General features: G+C 38.4%; 1 protein-coding gene across 1 annotated transcript; it reads left to right on the top strand.

Moving 5' to 3' along the window:
• The first annotated feature begins 4573 nt into the window (after window positions 1-4573).
• Window positions 4574-18790, top strand: eif2b4 (eukaryotic translation initiation factor 2B, subunit 4 delta). Its single transcript, XM_015352637.2, has 13 exons — window positions 4574-4695; window positions 6328-6368; window positions 6716-6875; window positions 8397-8591; window positions 9035-9117; window positions 12164-12255; window positions 12478-12592; window positions 13798-13874; window positions 15189-15291; window positions 16113-16240; window positions 16681-16858; window positions 17579-17759; window positions 18235-18790. Exons 1-13 carry the CDS (start codon window positions 4635-4637, stop codon window positions 18432-18434), a joined length of 1614 nt encoding a protein of 537 aa, XP_015208123.1. The 5' UTR covers window positions 4574-4634; the 3' UTR covers window positions 18435-18790.
• Window positions 18791-19287: the final 497 nt, after the last annotated feature.

The following is a 19287-nucleotide window of genomic DNA, read 5'->3' as shown; positions in this document are numbered from 1 at the left end:
ACTGCTTAATTTTGCCAGGAGAGACACGTCTTAAAATAATCGTTTCTCAGAGCTATTTCAAAACATGGAGATATATGAAAACAATAAATGAAGAGGGATCAAAGAATATGATATAAACTTTTGATTAACACTGAATATTTTTTATTTATTTTTGCAATTATATTTCGGAATGAGTATCGACATCAGTGTACTTCAACTCCTTCTGAAACAGAGGTGTGCTGTCTTCATGTCTTCCATTGTATTCTGTTTCATCATTTGGTTTCTACAAAACTTACCTTTACCATATTTATAAATGTTAACATAAGTTTATGAATACAGTACCTGAAAAGCAAAACATGATAGGCTGTTAGACCACTAAAGTAAATGAACTATATATTAAACATGTTTAATTTTCAAACTGTTTAACTGTTTTTCATTTTGTGTCTAAAATCCTCTCTCATGCAGGCATCATAAACTGAATAAAGTTTTATTCTGATAAAAAGAAAAGCTTATAAAAACATGACCAACAAGAGACGAAGAGTTTTGAGTATAATTTTCAGTTTGGGGGGGATGATAAAACTGGTTCTGCTCTAGTTCCTTTGTTGAATTTACAAGCTTGCCGAGTCAGACAATGGGCTGCTAAAGACATCCCTTCCAAAAATTTTGCTGTCACAGGACATCCCTATTCACCCACACTCAACTAATACCCTAAAGTGCCCAGGATTTGTGCCTGTTAAATAAAATACGTAATAAATGAACATCAGTTTAATTTCTGACAGCAATCTTGTAGGATGTATTTCTCTGGGTTCTGTCCCTGCAGGACTCTTAGCAGTAATCTGAGTGATTACAAATGTGCACGCAGGAATGCTGCAGTATTTCATTTTCTATCGTGCACCTGTTTTAAAAAGCCTGCTGTGCACGTTCAGAATGCCTGTACATTATGCAGGAAAACTACACAAAACCCACAGGAATTGTGCAGAGCGTAGCTGTACGTTATTGCGCAGACACAGCCCACAGCCCACAGATAAAGACCACTGTTTAGCACTGAGATATTACAGGGTGACAAAAGTATTACTAGAGCAATAACAGTACATATCAAAATTCATATTGGTACTAAAAATAGTGATTTATCAATAATTAATGACAAGGCTTCTAAATCACTATCATAAAACTCTCCACTTAAAATGTCTCAAATCAACTGAAACAACAAACTAAAAAACTTTATTTTATTTACATTTATTTAAAAAAAACATTTAACTGGAAAAACAGACTTGCTTTTTTAGAACATCATGTTATGAATACTGTACAAAGACTTTATGCTTAAAATACAATGTATTGTATTTCTCTTACTTCATGTTATTTATACGCACATTTCACTTTCTCAGTCACATAATTGAAACCGCACAGGAAACATAAACACAGATGCAGACAGGAAAATCTGGGCTTTAATAGTCGGGAGTAACACTTTGTAGATTAACTGTTTCTCAAAAGAGATTAGATATATGTCATCTTTCAAGCTTCACTTTAAGGTTGTAGTCACCTAGCCAACCTTTCAGTACAGTGTCAAAATTGTTTAAAAACCATTACATGCCAACAGAATATTTAACATTTCATACTTGATGCATTTCTTAAGCTCTGCTACATTAGACTCTTATGGCCATGATTCTTTTGCAGGGTGGGAAGCATACTTTACAAAAATAACTAAATAAACTATGTAGCTTTTGTCTTTGAAAAAATGTCTTTGTGCATTACCCTTTTTCAGTGCTTCTGAATCCACTGAAAGTTTATCAGAGGCTGTTCCAACAATATTAAGAAGTTACTGCTATCTTGATATATTTTAAAATTTGAAGTAAGAACTGCACACATTGAGAGACTTTCAAAATAAGGATTCAACAAAGTGAAATGGCATCAAATCACACTTTTAAATGGCTTGTGATTGTGAGTCTTAGCGTTTTGGAATACAGCTGAACATACCCACTTTAAGAGAAAGATTATTACTGATGAGTTGGTAATACATCTTGAATATTTATAGATCTTGAGTCATTTGCTTGTGTGAACAGAAAAGCTGCCACAGCCACAACCCAAACCAAACGGAAGTGGTATGTTTGAACTACTTATTAAGGCACTATTTGCAAATTCTTACAGTTTTGTATATATGGGACCACAAGGTGGTGTTGTTACCCATAGAAACTGTTTCACAAAGATCTATGACCTACGCACACCCTTTCCAGTACAGTCATCTGTTTTATAGGTACATTGGCTATGAGGTGAGCAGTGTTCTTCAGTGTTCTCCTGGCACACAGTTCTCTATTGTCAATATTTTACACATATTTGGTTAGCAAAGGATTATGAGAATATACAGTGAATGGGTGTCTTGCTTACATGTAGTTGTTACATTACGGACATCCATGTAATGTCCAACATCGATCCACTTTTAACCACTCTATCGAATACAGGGTAAGGGGTGCCAGAGCCTATCCTGGCAAGCATTGGGCGTAATGCAGGATACACCCTAAATCTGATACCAGTCTGTCACAAGAAATACATAGTCACAATCACGCACACACTCACTCCTGGACAAATTTTCCCTGAAGCCAATTAACCTTCCAGTATGTCTACTGTGTTATATACAGTTGATCTTTCTTAACCTTCATAGTGACAGCAGTAAGACACAATATTACCTCTGTGAGATTAGAAGTTAGCATTAGTAGTTTGTAAAGCGCAGCAATGTGCATTGATATTTTATTCTTCATGTTTCATAAAACATTAATGAATAGATTAATGCTGATCATAAAGCCTTTTGTTGTTATCTGTGGGTTGTCGTCTAACGGGGCCTACATGTGGTGGCTCTGTGGCTAAGGAGCGGCCGGCAGAGGAATCCTACTCTGTAGGGCCTCTGAGCAAGGCCCTTAACCGCAGCTGTTCCAGGGGTGCTGTATAAATGGCTGACCCTGCACTCTGACCCCAAGCTTCTCTTCCAGTCTGTGTGGCTTTGTGTCTCATAGAGAACAAGCTGGGGTATGCGAAAAGACAATTTCCTAATACAAGAAATTGCATATGGCCAATAAATTGATTTTAAACAGTTCGTTTGAATACAAGAACTGAGACATCCAGTGTTTCCACATTATACTGCTGCGCAGAAAATGTGTGACCATCATCCAATCCTAGGAAGCCTAGTATGAATTGTGGCAACCATAGCTTACGCCCAGAAGCATACTGCAAGGTGGACTACGTCCTGGATGGGACAACAGTCCATTGCAGTTCTCACACACACGCAGGGACAATTTAAAGACAACAGTTATCCTGACAAGCACATCATTGGGAGGTGGAAAGGAAGCGGAACACTCAAAGAAAAACCAATGTGGACAAGGTGAGAGCATGCAGACTCCACATAGATGGCACCCTGTGCTAAAATCAAACCTAGGGCCCAGGAGCTGGATTGTAACCAATGACAATATAATGAAACATTAGAATTTCTATACCAACTAAAGAATATTAAGCAAAAGACACCCACTAGTGTAAAAAAAAAGTGTAAAAAACACATTAGTTTAAGAAACAGTGATTACACTCTATAATGCAGCTCTAATTTCCAGTTATTGTAACAATGCATGTTTTTTCAGGAACATTTTAGCACGCTTTTAAAACCAACTATTTTTTATATACAGTACAATACATATGTACGTAATAAATACGTTTGACTGCAAAAAGGTAATTATGTTTTTGAGAAGGATTTAAAAAGTACAGTACGATTTTTGATTCTTGGTGTTCAATATCCTTTTGCATTTTTTACATTCAAGTTCGAATATGATACATGCATATCACTGATGATACAGGGGCTGCACATTGGTGGTGGTGGTGGAGGGGAGTCCCCATTACCTGTAAACCGCTTTGAGTGGAGAGTCCAGAAAATATAAGGGCTATATAAGTATGAGCAATTATTATTATTATTATTATTATTTTATTATTATTATATCTATGCGCACACTTTATAGTGGGGCATTAGGGCAATGCATTGTAATTCTGATGTGAGTATAATTTAAAATACTTAAGTACAAAACATCTCTAAAATATCTAACGGAGTAATGCGATGCGTTTGAGGTTGGACAAGAAACATACTCCGGCTTTCGGTTCTATTGCACAGCGCCACACATAGTTTTAATCTCGTAATGTCCAAAAAAATTAACCATTAATAAATTTTGCCGTGGGGGGTGGGGAGAAATTAAAAATAATTTATCATTGCAGTCACTTGCTTGTCCTATAAATGTTATTTTGATCCCATCTAAATTTTAATTTGCATAACATTTACAGTACCGTTACGGGAAAACAAAAGCGAAGACTACAAACATTTTTGAATTAGTCTGTGATGAATGGAGAGAAAATGTAAAAGCGCTTAAGGCGATTTTTCCTTTTTTATAACATTTAGATTACAAAATGTTTGTTGTTAGTAATAGGTTAGTTACATTAGTACTTTTTCATCAGAAATAAATTTAATTCGGTTGGCGAATTAGCTCACTGCTACAATCCTTAACCGGAATACCTCTGACGTCACTCGGGTCCTCCAGCGGACCTCCTGTGTTGTTCAAATGCACTGAATCATGGGAGGAGAACGGAATGATGGGATCGAGTGTCAAATTGTACCGTTCTAGTTGCTGAACATGGCTGATTTAGGAGAGAGAGGCCAGGTGCAACGGAATGATAGTACCCCAGCGTTGCAAGGTAAGGTCCTGGAAATTGTTCGATCGCCATAAGAACAGTGAGCCGGTTTCTCAGCCTGTAACAATAGCTTTGTTTTGATCCAGATGGAGTTTGTTTTTAGCTAGGGCGATAGAAGATTGGCCTGTGTGTATGCCGATATATGGATGGTCAGGTCTGCACTGTTGTTACACCACACTCTTAACTGTACGTTTTGTCATGTACAGAATTTTCTTACATTAGAAACTGAGGATATAGATCTGCTGCTGCAGTGTTGCTACTATTAGTTAGTGGAGTGCAACATTTTTGTTAATTCAGTTGTACGTTTATAGTAAAATACATGCAGGAGCCGAAGCGTGTGTCACGTTTCATGTGCATTGCATCAGATACAGAAATTTCCATGTCTGGCAGGCATTTAGGTACATGTATAAAGAGAATCCCCTACCAGAAAAGTGAGGTAATTAAATTACCGTTTAGAAGACTTGAAAGTTTCTGTATTCAAGGCATCTGAGATATCTTGAGGAGCCCTGATTTGTCTTGCTTGACCTCCCTGTTTAGAATTATTTGAGTAAAAACCACCACTTTTTCAACTGTCTTGATGTTTCAGTATTCAAGTATGGACCCTTTGTCTTGTATCAGAGCATTTTTATTAGTGGTTGTGTGCCTATAAAATACTCCCTATTTTATTGCCTATAAAAAGAAAGTTTAGGTTTAAGTGATATCTCCGAAGACTGTATGAAGAGGAAGTTATGTTTTTTTTTTCCAAAACAAAGAGGAGTGAGATTTGGAGTAATGGTGTGTTTTAACAGTCGGCAGTAGCCCACTGTGACTGGGGTTTCCCAGGTGGAGGTGCTTGATTGGCTGAGTGCTGCTGCTTGTGAAATCCCAGTCACAGTGGGCTAGTGCAGTGTTTTACAATCCTGATCCTGGAAAAAACCTCTGGTGTCTAATTTTGTCTTCAGGCAAGTTCTAAATCACAGGCTAATTGAGTTCAGTTTTCTACTGGGTTGTTTTTCTGCCTCTTCAAGGTTGAAAAAAAAATACACAGATTGTCTGATAGAGTATCATTCCTACTTGTGTCTGTTTATCATCAATTGGTGAACTATAAGAGCTGTATAGGCAGCTTTTATGTGGTCATTTTGAGTAGAGTCTGCATAAGGTTCTCTATGCTGTAGCTGTTAGAAATAGTTTGTCATTCAGGACTGACTGAAGAAGCAAGTTAAATAAAATTCCTAACAATCAAGTAGATCAATTACATAACAAATTTAGTGATGTAGAGCTCAGCTGGAATTAGGATCCGCACCGAAAGTTTGCCTTCAGAACTACCATTAAGAACCATTGGGCAAGTGACACAACCCAGGCTCAAATTATGACAATAAGACCAAAGGGCTCGACATGCAAATGTCTCTACTGGAGAGACTCCCGTTGTTTTCTTGCCATGAGGGGCAATTAACCCTCTATAGCAGCTGTGCTATGAACCATATTTTTTGTGGATGGGACAAGTGATGCATCATGAATACTAAGGTGATGCTGTCTATTCACAATCCTTTACAGTATTCTGCCACCTTAAAGCATTGTGAATTCACATCTACAGTTGATATAAAGATCTTGTGTTAAAAGTGCTGCTGTTATTAATTTTCTTCTTTTTTTTTACAGATGAAAGTGACCCAAAGAAAAAAGATTTATTAATCTGCAAAGTAAGTATGTTAGTGACATAATTTTCCATACCTTTTGATTTCTGAAAATAATAACCATTTCATTGCAGCATGTGGCTGGTATTTGGTTAGCGACAACTGCTGCAGAAATGATATCAATGAAGTTCTACAGAATGATAAGACTTCTATGAAACAGTTTCAATAACAGTTGTGGAATGGAGAAGGGGAACCAGTTTGTATTGTGTATTCTTCTTGTTAGCTCAGCATTCTAAGGGCTTTTTCCTGAGATATTTTAGTGAATCAGCAGCAGCAGTCCCGCCTGGCAAGCTCCGTTCACGACAGAACTGAATGTCTGCTCTTTTACAATCGGTTTCACCTGCTACTCTCAGGCTGAGGGCAAGGAGCTGTCCAAGGAGGAGAAGCAACGGCTGCGAAAAGAGAAGAAGCAGCAGAAGAAAAACAAGAAGGAGGACAAGGGTTCTGCAGACAATGAGAAAGAGAAGAAAGCAGTTGTTCCTGCCATTGGACAGCAGACCCAGACACAGAAAGGTAGGGGCTGCGAGTGCACTTAACATTGACAGAAGAGTAGGGTTTCCACCATCCTATTAGGGACATGCAGGGGTTCAGAACTTTTCATTCTAAAAGAGGACTTTGACTTGCTGCCATTTTAATCATTGCAGTGTTCCTGTACCACCAGAACCTTATTTGTTACATAACAATTCATGTAATTTATAGGCCATTAACAAACCTCTTCCTGCCTTCTCTCAAATCTGGGGTAATACCCCCGGAATGAAAAGTTGCTAATTTAGCGCCTACGTGTAAAAACAGTGATAAAATTGAAGCTAGTAATTATAGACCGATAATCTAGTCTTACTTCTTTTACATGGAATATTAGGGCTACGCTAAAGGATCACCTGGACAGTCAGCATAGATTAGAGGTCTTTGAATGTCCAACAGCGGCAATGAATACAGACAGAGCATACAATATTTCTAATTAGGTTTTTAAAGTCTATCATAAGATTAATTCTTAGATTGTAGATGACAAGGATTCAAGGTAATAAATATACTTGGATTAAGAATTAGTTAATGAACAGGAAACTGAGGGGAAACATAAGAGGAAATGTTCTGACTGGGGTGATGTATTTTGTGGAGAACCACTGGGATTTGGTCAACACTTAGTGCTAATTGATATCAATGATCTAGATTCTGGCTAACAAATTCATCAAATTTGCATGTAATTCCAAAGTAAGATGATGAGTAAACCCTGTAGAAGCTGCAAAAGACATTCAGAAATGCTTATGTCGTGTCCCAATTCTCGTACGGAGCTCTAAGCACTTCCTCCAAGTCCGCACTTCTGTGACGTAGTGCACGTGTGGACTTCAAGTGCGCGAGTATTTGAGGGGCACCCTCGCGTGGCGGTACTCACTGGTTACACGGCTCAGGGTCAAAATACTGTTTTCACAGTGCTTTTTATCTTTGAGGGATGGGTGGAAGTTGGTGAATTGATTCAGAAAGTACTCTAATTGGTCACTGGAGCATGTGGCAGCACCGACGCAGTCATCGATGTATCACCTGTAGAGGTCAGGGACAAAGCCAATGTAGGCAAGTGAAGACGCATTCTTTTACCCAGTCGACAGCAATATTTAAATAGCTGGGTCCCTTCCTGCTGATAAAAAAAGTTATTGAATGAGAAAGCAATCAGTGTGAGGACCAATTCCCCAAGACGTACAAGAGTGTGGGTGGGTAGATCAGGCACTGTGTGTTTGTCTAGCATCAACGTTTTAAAAAAAAAAATGTATTTAAAATGAACCAAGTTTACTTAACTATTGGAATGTCAACCAAATCCAGAATAAAATATCATGTTCTGTTTCTACTTCTTACTTCATGACTGAACAATCCAATTAAAATTCTGTGCGTTTAGGCTGTGATATTGTTTTTTATTCTTACTTTTTTTGTCAAATACATTGGAGTGGCTTTTGTGAAAGTAGCCCATTGTTTGACGACACAGCTGTGAACCCCTGACCAGTGTTTGCTTTTTGAACCAGCGGTGGATATTGCTTTGTTTTTAAGCCCCCCAGTTAGGCTCGGTGTCTGAGGCCCCAGCAGGAGTAGAGAAGTCTGCCCCAGCCAAGAGCAAAGCAGAGCTGCGCGCAGAGAGAAGAGCCCGGCAGGAAGCGGACCGAGCTGCCAAAACAGGCAAAAAAGACCCCGGTCAGCCCCCTTCTACTGCCAAGCCTAAGGCTCTTCCCAGTGAACCACAGCCAGGTACAGCTCTGTTAAAAGCCTAGATTTGCTGCTCTGTTTAGGAGTGTAAACACAGTGTTCTTGTGAAAAGCGAGTTTGTGCTGATCATGTATCCAATTGTTTTTTTTTATGAAAACATATCAGGGCGTATATATTAATGTGTATTTGTCTGTTTACCCACATGTGTCTTATGTAGTTATATATTAAGTACTAAAAGTAGCTGTTTCTTTACATAATAGTATGTCTGACTCGCATACCTTTCATAAATGGAGTGATCTCTTAAAAATTAATCAATTTCTTGTTGAGGTAAAGAAGATTATAGAAACATTGTCTCTGTGGTATTACTGTACAGCTGGGGCTGTGGGATGAATTGGTTTGGCATTGGATGAATGATATCAACAGTCTTTTGATTAGAGTTTGGAAGTCCTACTGCAAACTTTGGTTTTCCCTCTCCTTCACTGTAGTTGTGAAGCGGCTTCCAGAGCACATTCAAGTGGATGATCCTGCAGTGCTGAAGAAGCTGGCCAAGAAATTGGAAAGGCAACAGGTGAAAAAGTGGGGAAAAATACTGCAATGTCTGTTTTCAGCTGGGTGCGTGAGGCATCGGGAAGACTGCTGTTATGCAGCGTGATAGTACCTGAGTTCTGGGGCTTACCTAAGTCCTGGGTTAAAGAAACAAATAAAAAATCTCCAGTTACTCAAATAATTGCATCCTAGTTTCATCTTCTAGTAGTTAGGAGCATCTAGCCAATTTCAGATTAGACTGGGTTTGCTACATACCCAAGCTACATTATGCTACATGGACTATAAATGTTAGCATAATAAGATATTTTAACAGGATGAAATAGAAGTACTTAAGAAATGATAGATGATGTATTTGTACTGAAGGTTCAGCTGATGTGCTCCTGAAGAATGCAGAAATTCCAGGCACTTTTGGCTTAAACGCAACAAGAAATATTACTCCTGGAAAAAAATCAGTATAGTATGTTCCATTATAGATAAATAGATAGATAATACTTTATTAATCCTGTAGGGAAATTGATGAAGTATTATCATGTAGTGTAGACTGTGAATGCCTTTTTCACTTCACTTACAAACCTGGTATAAGGCTTCTCCAGGTTACACCGACCTTGCCTAATGAACTATGGGTGATGAAGATTTACAAAAAATCTTAAACTTTCTGTACAACTTTGTAGAGCTCGTTTAAAAAACTAGGTGAAGGGTAAACAATAATAGTATGAGCTAGATCTTTTAAAAATCAGTAGTTAATAGAGCCTCATGCTGTTTGAATCTTGCTTTTACCCTTGAAAAGCATAATACTGCTTTGTCAGCAGTACTTGTGCTGTATCATTTCCCATGCTTTTCATTCAGTATTTTTTATGTAGTTTAGGAAGTCGTGTTGGGAAATCTAGTTTTGTATACTTCCCTGTAAATTTATTTAGGTACTGAGATCTGCAAGTGAGGGTGTTTTGACCAAGCCATATCATCCTGCAACTCACAATTGGCAACCTGCTGAGGCTAAGCGGGTGTGAGCCTGGTCAATACCTGGATGGGAGACCTCCTGGGAAAAACTAAGGTTGCTGCTGGAAGAGCTATTTAACAACATCACTTTATTAACCCTTTACAATATCTTGCATTAGGAATTTGTCTTTTTGCATACCCCAGCTTGCTCTCCATGAGACACAGACACACAGACAGGGAGAGAGCATGAGGTCAGAGCACAGGGTCAGCCATTGTACAGCGCCCCCAGAGCAGTTGGGGTTAAGGCCCCTGCTCAGGGGCCCAACAGAGTAGGATTTCTCTACCAGCTGCGGGATTTGAACAGACAACCTTCCAGCCACAGGCTCAGATCCTTAACCACAGAGCCACCGCTCCGCCCCAGTTTTTGTGGGGCCTGTAGTGGGCACCCACCCTGTGTGGGTCTTAATGCCCCAGTATAGTAATTTAGTAATCTGATGAGATGTAAACCGAGGTCTCAACTCTCTGTGGTCATTAAAAATCCCAGGGTGTTTCTCGAAAAGAGTAGGGGTGTTATCCCGGTGTCCTGGCCATATTTTCCCCTGGCCTTTATCAATCGTGGCCTCCTAATAATCCCCATCTCTGAACTGGCTTCAACACTCACTTCTCCTCCCCACTGATAACTGATGTGGTGTCAGTGTACTGTGTCCACTGTGGCTGACGTTGCATCATCCAGGTGGATGCTGCACATTGGTGGTGGTGGAGGGGAGTCCACACTACCTGTAAAGTGCTTCTGAGTGTCCAGAAAAGCGCTATATAAGTGTAAGGTATTATTCTTTTTCACTGGCTGCACTGTGCTCCCCATCTCTTTCAGACTTTGCGAGGAGGCAGCAGTAAGAGAGTGTCTGGAGTCAAGGTCTGGGTCTGAGATCGGACCGTGTCTGTTTGAGTGCCTTTGCTTTCAGTAGTCATTAGTTAGTCCAAGTGTCTTTTTTGGTTTTGTTTCTCAGCAGATTTAATAGATAACACTGACTGTGCTGCTTCATGAGTGACGGGGAAATTAAGCTGATCTAGCTTAAATTGTTTTCTTTGACATTTTCATTGTTTTATTTGGTGGGCTGAATAATAACCTTTCAGAACTCTGCTTGAGTTTTTTTTGTTTGCAGCAGGGAGCCTAGCACATCACAGCCCTTGGGTTTTCCAGGCTGAAGTTTCGGTCCAGGACATATCCAAATCTTTATCTGATCATCTAAACTGCTGAAGCTATGTGCAGCATTTTTTTTTTGTTCTTTAGATCATGAGTATACGTGATACAAGCACTTCCTTGTTTTATGAATGGGGCATGTTCTTAAACATTTTTTTAAAGCTAAATATTCAGACTGCATTGTTGACCCTAGGGGTTTGGCCCACTTAGGGGATTTTTTGTGTAAAATGATAAAACAAATAACGTATGCTATATCTGAATGTAAATATTTAATGGAAAATGTAATTTTGTAAATACCTACGGTATAGTAACCAGTACCACATATCTATGTAAGAAAACATGCTCTTTATAGCAACTTGTTTTATTTTCTCTGCATTAAGAAATGTTAATGCAGTCGATGGTACGAGATATACTGCGGGGGAGATATCTGTCAAACATTCTCCTTTTTCATTTCTACAAATATAATCAAATAATAGTTGTATTTCGCTGTTCAGTTTCCTTTGTAGCTATACGTGCATTGTGTTTTGTAGTTTTGTTGGCAAAAGGAATTCAGTATAGCGGAGTATTCCATGATAAGTGAAGGATAATCGATCCCCTGAGCAGAGTGACACTGGGCACTATGTGTTGTGGGTTTTTCTTCCTCCTCCTGTTGCCTGGTATATCAGATCTGTATTTGTGAAAGTAAAAAAGTCTCAAAAAATATTAATTCAAATACCGAGACGTCTGTGACATTGAATGAAACTTTGTAAAGCGATCATTCATAAAAGAAGGAGTGGGTGTATATGTTATGTGATTCCTGCAGACTTATGGCAAGATGAAGCTCTGATTTGTGTGGTTTTCTTGAGTGCAGAAAAACCTCCACCTCAGGGTTCCTCAGGCCTTGGTGTCAAGACTGGGTGACTTAATGTTCAGCTGCTGCTCTTTATTCTAGATTCCACTGAGATCCGAGTATGGCCACAAAGTCAGTCTCTTCTCCCATCTGCATCAGTACAGTCGAAAAGCCCCACTGACCCAGCAGATAAGGTAGGCTTCTTATTTTTTCCAAAGGTGTTTAAAATATTGTAGGACTTCACTTCTGTACAAAAAAATAAATAGTTTATAATATGTGGTTCTTAGTATTTTATCTCTGACAAAGTGAACATTTTTAGGATGACTCATTTTTTTTTACTTGCATTGTGTGCCTTTTTGCAGTCACTTCACCTCTCAGTTTTGATGTTTGATTTTCTGTCATATTTTTACTTGCAGCATTCCCTCCACAGTGATCCACCCCTCTATTGTGCGCCTAGGGCTGCAGTATTCTCATGGCATCATTGCAGGGTCCAACTCCCGCTGTATAGCCTTGTTACACAGCTTCAAGCAGGTACTTCACACTTGAATAGAGGCAGAGGCTGCTACTTTCCAGCACTTGATCAGTCCTTATTGTTAATTGCTCACAATAAATGGGTAATTGGATCTGTATTCACCTGCCTACCCTCTGTGTTCTCCTATCCTGACTCAGTCATGGTTATGGGTAACTTATCACATTAAGTAATAACTATTATTAGCTGTTTCTCACATTTATATAACACTTTACCTACTTAATCTACCAATGGGTAGATGAATAATATTAATAGTATCCACTGCACAGCAGATCAATTATAGCAATTTCTCACTTCTCCGCTAATAGAATTGAGGGTGATTTTTAAGAGTGCTCAGTTGTGCAAGTTCAGAGTGGAATTTAGCCAGGATAACACAGTCTGTTGTGTCTATTCTAAGAATAACACGACTATTCTTAGGAACAGCACCATGGGCTCTTTAATGACCACAGATAGTAAGTACGTAGGTTAAAGGACTTATCCAAAGAATGATGCTTCCCACAACACAGTATCTCAGATCACCATATTAGGGTACTTTGGAAATTTCAGTTCAGAGGGAAAAGTGCTGCCTATTGGCTTACCAGCATCACTTATACCAGCAACCTGTCTTTATCTGGAGGTCTTCCAAACCAGTATTGACAAGGCCAAACCTAACTTATCTCTTGAAATCTAATGAGAACAGGTTAGAATGTGGTAATACTGCTGTCTACACGGAGACAGGAGGAAAGCACAGGGTCCCAGTGTTCTATTCAGGCTTCAAATTTAAGAAGCAAATCAAAAGGAAAACTTAGCTCATTGAACTCTAATTTAAAAGACGCATGCTGTCTACATGTTTAGTTAGCTACAAAGTTCCACCAGAGTAAAACAAAAACATCCTGGATACACCAATTTACAGAGTCACTAGCACCCTCTTGAGCGGTGTGGTCCACAAGTGAAGCGCACAAACTTCACTTGTGGCTGCACATTGTCATCCAGAGTTGTAATGACAGGTCTACTCCATTAGAGGTAATCTTGCATTACATTTGCTGGAAGCATTTGAAGATTCAGATTTTGTTAATCATATATGCTGTTGAAATCAGATTGAAATACAAAATGATTTAAACCTCTCTGACTAATTAAAAGTAACCCAACTGACTTTACAGTTTTGCAGTATTGAATGCATGTTTAATTTGTGTGCATCAGAAAAAGCTTTGCCAATTAATTTGTACAGATTATCCATGACTATACGACCCCCCCAAATGAGGAGTTGTCCAGAGACCTTGTCAACAAACTGAAGCCGTATATCAGGTACCGTACTAACCTCCTGTGCTTTTGACCAGAAGTGATGTTTTCCTGTAATTAAAATTTCAGAATTCAGGCTATTTTTAACTGTATAATTGTGAATGAAAAGTACAGCTATCCTGAAATTTGAGATGCCTAACTAAACACACAGTGTCTTAATATGCCCTTATTATATTAGTGCAAAAGAAGGAAGATTCAGTACGTGTTAAATTGAACACATTTTCTGAAACTGGTTAATATACATTGTCTCTGCTTCTCCTTTCTAATAAGTATAAAACCGATTGAAAATGGTATACCGCCCAGATGCATTGGATGGTTATGTTTAAATAAGAAGTTTACCTTGAGCCCTTAGTGGTTTATTTAGGCATTTTGCTTGTAACTCAGGTACTAAAATCAAAAAGGATACTAAAATCAAAAAGCAGAAAGTCTAAATTACAATATAGATTCAGCGTGTCTGAGATTTTGTACAGGCCGTGAAACTAGATAGTTTCTGTTCAGCATTATTTTGGGACTGACTGAGTGCTGGGGGACTTCTTAAAAGTAATCTGTTAACATCTATTACGGTTGCAAGTTACATATGTAAGGTATTTTTCTCTAAAATTAGCAAGATGTAAAAAAGGTAATGTTAATATATATTAACCATACGTACACTATCCAGACTACTGTCATGGATGAATATTTCACATTATTGTCCCTAAACTTTAATTTTAATAAAATAATACTTTACAGTTTAAAGGGATTTGTGTAAGGGATTAAATGGTTTTTTAAAAGTTATTTTCAACCTTACCTTTCTAGCATTTGTTGTACCAAACATTGCTTCCTAATTTTATAAACAATTATAAAACATAAAAACAAAGTATCCTTATTCTTTACAATGGCCAACATCTACCTGAAATATATATAAATATTTATTAGACTGTATTTAATATCTGTAATTTTATTGTGTTTCAGAATTATTTACTTAAGGATAAATTGGTTTTTGAGGGGGAGGGCTCGGTCCTTGTATGAGCTTCAAAAGTAGAGGTTAATTCCATAATGGAAAAACAACATGTGATAAAATCAGCTATTTATTTTCTGTTTATCTGGCCTTGAGCCTGTTGCTTGCTGGATTACACTCCTCCGTGACCCTGTACTGGATAAAGTAGCTAGAAACTTATTTCAAGCACTCCTTTCTTTTTTTTGTCCACCTTACACACCCTATTGCCCTATTTCCTTCCATCATCTGCATTTGCCACAATTTAAGTTCTACATTCTGGCATAGAGTCAACCTCCACGGATAGATTCATTCTATCTGTAACCAACTTCTCTCTGCTTTTGCAGTTTTCTCAATCAGTGTCGACCTCTCTCTGCCAGCATGGGAAATGCAATCAAGTATCTAAAAAAAGAAATTTCCAACATTTCAAGCCAGTGCAAAGAAGAAGAGGTGAGATCAGATGTATGCCATTCAACTATAACAGGAAGAACTCTTTAGTTTTCTGGATCTTAAATTAAATGCAACCAAAATGAAATTTCTTTCCCATATTTTGGTGAAAACTAAGTAGCAACTTGATGTGGATTTATCATTAAGTTCATCTGATGTTTATGTAGTTTTCTGAAACGCAGAACTCCACTATTGTTGTTCCCATAAGTATTAATTTGCTCACGTCCCGATGATGGTACAGACGTTATATAGAAGAGACCAAACAAAAAGGAAGTTTGAAGGTCTGAGCAGGAGTGTCTTTACACTACAGAACTCCCTCAAGTAGTGATTGATGGCAGATTAATGGCACGTTCTGTGACCTCAATTGTTGCACATTCCTAATGTTAGAAAATTCCAGCTTTCGTGCACGATGAGAATATGAAACTTTTGCGGTGGAATCCCTATTCAATTTCGAGCACTTGTCAAATGAGCTGGTACAACGTGGAGCAAGTGGGAATCGGAACCCAGTGAATAGGGCCCTGATGGACAATGCTGTATGAGAAGACAAGAATCTGCAATCTGGTGTAAAGCATGTGTTGCTGATGTACAGCTTGTATTGTTTCCAACCCTGGCAACACAAGCTACTTACGTAATTGTCTGAATAGATCCGATATTGATGACAAATTCTAATTAATTAGGATCTAATGAATTTACCTGCCGCACCTGTTCAATAAAATGTCAGAGCACCTTCTATGTGGAGTATAATTTTTTTTTATAGTAAACTTTTTTCACTGTTTACTCTGTACATTGACAAAGTGTGAACTGATCCATTCTTTCTTTTCTAGGCAAAGTCTAAACTGCTGAGCTGTATCGATAGGTATATTGAGGAGAAGATTCATTTGGCAGCGAAAGCCATCTCCAAATCTGCCTTTGAGAAAATCAGTGACGGAGATGTGATCTTAGTCTATGGGTGGTAAGAAAATTAAGAAAATAAATGATAGAGAGTATTTTAAAGATACCCACACAACCAAGAGACAAATGTCTATTTTATTAAGCAAACTTTAGATACTTTTGAAGCTGGAATGTTGTATATAGATAGGTTTGTGTAGACTATTGTAATGAATGCTGGTTCAGTAATTTGAGACCTTTGAATCGTATTTATCGCATGTTCACTACCCTTTTAAAACCAGCTAAACCTGATTTCGAGAGAGACTGATTTGACTTAGAAATATTTGTACCTGAAGATAGCAATGTAAACAACTGTAATTCAAATAATCATTTTAAAGGCATTGACGTGCTGTCACGATTCTCGTCAACTAGCTGTCTTGCCAGTTTTCGTATTCAGCTATAGCCTGCTAGAACACTAAACCCAACAGCTGGATGGTCTTGACCTCAGATCTGTTTTTTTCGCAGCTCCTCCCTTGTGAACTACATCCTGTGTGATGCCTACGAGAGGGGCAGGAAGTTCCGTGTGATTGTTGTGGACAGCCGGCCCAGGCTGGAGGGCAGGGAGGCCCTGCGGAGGCTGGTGAGGAAGGGCATCTGCTGCACCTATGTCCTCATCACTGCCATCTCCTACATACTGCACGAGGTGAGCCAGCGTCAGTCAGTCTCTGTCTTTGGCATGGGCACGATGCCAGGCTTGCTGTATTGTGTTTGAGTCACAGTCTCAGAAAGAGGTTACAATGGCACTAACCGCTTTCTTATTCCCTAGTTATAGTGCTGCCATGGGAAACAGACCAGTTGTGGATTTATTGTGCAAGTAATTCACTCAGAAATACCTGTACTGATAAATATTCTTCTTAAAGCTCAGGTGTGTCATGTCATTTCAACAGTGTGGGCTTTTATAATGGTGGATGTTGAGAAATGTACTTCCAGACTTCAGTAACAGAGGATTCTATCAAGAAGGTCAAGATTCATCCATCCATCTGTTTTTTTTTAAACTGCTTTTTCCAGTATAGGGGTGCAGGGGAGGACGGGAGTCTATCCCAGCAAGCAAGGGGCATTAGGTGGCATATATACCTGGACCGGATGCCAGTCCATTACAGGGCGTACCCAGACACACTCGCACTCACACCAGGGGCCAGTTTTTTCCAGAAGCCAGTTAACTTACCAATATGTCTTTGGACTGTTGGAAGGAACTGGAGCTGTCACAATTTAAGTTTTCTAAATAATGAAAATCATTTGTTTGGATTATGCTACCATGCAATTCTGCTGCAGCAGATATTGCAATTAAAATATTTGAACTTTTGGAGATTTGACAAATTGACACTGCCCGATTGACTAATTTCTGTCTATTCTTTTTTTTTAGGTGTCTAAGGTGTTTGTTGGTGCCCACGCACTCTTGGCCAATGGTTATGTGATGTCACGGGTGGGAACATCTCAAATAGCTTTGGTTGCCAAAGCATTCAATGTGCCTGTGTTGGTGTGCTGCGAGACCTACAAGTTCTGTGAAAGAGTGCAAACAGACTCATTTGTATCCAATGAACTTGGTACTTTAACTTCTTCTTTTTTTCTAGTTTTATTCTTTTGGTCCCTAGAAAAATGATCCTGCGAGAATATACATAAGTTACATTGTCAGTTTTTAGAATGCAAAATATCCCAAGTCAAATCAACCTGTTTTACAAGGTTTGTTACGTTGGTGCGAAGTGCTGTCTAATCTGGAAATGATTAACTTCTTACCAGTATATTTAATTAAAATGCATATTTGAGTTAGACATGCCAGAAATTTAGAAATGAGTAAAATCAAAGTTTGAGAATGTGATGAAAACATTATATCTTTTGACCGCACTGGGCATCCACATCATGTCATACTTTGAGCAGGTCATGAATAATTTGGAACAGTTTTTGTCAGACAGAATTCAGGATTCTCAAAGAATGTTCTAACATCGGCTAAATTTGAGTCCTCAGTAGAGCAGTTAGTAAAATGGAGTTTGGTTTTAATACCAGTTATTGCTTCTATTCCAGACGATCCAGATGACCTGATTGTGACACGGAAAGGAAATACGCAGCTGGAGAAATGGCAGGAAATAAGCTCACTCCGCCTTTTGAACTTGGTCTACGACGTCACGCCACCAGACTTTGTGGATCTAGTGATCACAGACTTGGGCATGATCCCCTGCACTTCTGTACCTGTGGTACTGCGTGTGAAGAATGTAGATCAGTAAAGGAGCACTTGGAGCACTGAAGGTGTTACAGCTGCTCTATCTCAATGTGTGATTTTTTTTTTTAATTTGGTTTGTATCATGACCAAAGCAAGTATGTATATTACTTGGGAAAAGTGAAATTGAATCCATGCTTAATGACAAGGAAAAACATATTTTTTCCCTTTAGTGAAATTTTAAAAGAATGCATGATATTTATATCAAAGCATTTTATTTCTAGCAGTTACATCACTGTTAAATATTTAAAATGATCAATTAATAGAAAAAGAATGCAGCCATGGAGGATGCAGGTGTATTGCATTTATTTGTACTTAACTGCAGTTGAACTTCTAATTAAAGCACTGTCCTTATGCTCAAGACTTCATACTTCATATGAAAATTATTATAGGCCGACAGAAATCAGATTTTGAAGATCAGATGTCATTTGTTCTACAGAGTAAGCCAAAGTTAATTTATACATTTATAAATAAATTTTGGATCCTAAAGGAGGAGCGTTCCAATCCATTTCACACTATTTTGATAGGTCTTCTGGGAAAAAGGTTTCCACCTATTGATACTCCCTATTAAATCAGTTTAAAGTAACAACAGTAAAATGAGTTCAGGTGTGAGAATAACAATCAGAGTTCCATTGGAATAGCAAATTGGAACAAATCCAGCACTAAAACCTGAGAGTAAATTAAAAAATCCAGATGGACTGTTATACTGTGGTGATTCTGTCTGGTGAAGGCTGCTGTGTGTTGCTTGGTGTGCTGGGATTGGTTGGTTAGTCCAAGAGCTACTATCCACAGTGACTTGCTTTTTACTGTGTTGCAGTTGTTTAAAAGACTTCAGTCTTCATTAAGCTTTATCATTTTAT

This window comes from Lepisosteus oculatus, chromosome 2 (genome assembly GCF_040954835.1).
Source record: "Lepisosteus oculatus isolate fLepOcu1 chromosome 2, fLepOcu1.hap2, whole genome shotgun sequence".
In the NCBI taxonomy this organism is placed as follows: domain Eukaryota; kingdom Metazoa; phylum Chordata; class Actinopteri; order Semionotiformes; family Lepisosteidae; genus Lepisosteus; species Lepisosteus oculatus.
This window is presented reverse-complemented; position numbering and strand designations above follow the sequence as displayed.

Coding starts and splice junctions, on each gene's coding strand:
- eif2b4 (XM_015352637.2), top strand. CDS start 4,635: ATGGCTGATTTAGGAGAGAGAGGCCAGGTGCAACGGAATGATAGTACC. Junction 12,593..13,797: donor TGTTACACAGCTTCAAGCAG/GTACTTCACACT, acceptor TAATTTGTACAG/ATTATCCATGACTATACGAC. Junction 15,292..16,112: donor GCCAGTGCAAAGAAGAAGAG/GTGAGATCAGAT, acceptor TTTCTTTTCTAG/GCAAAGTCTAAACTGCTGAG.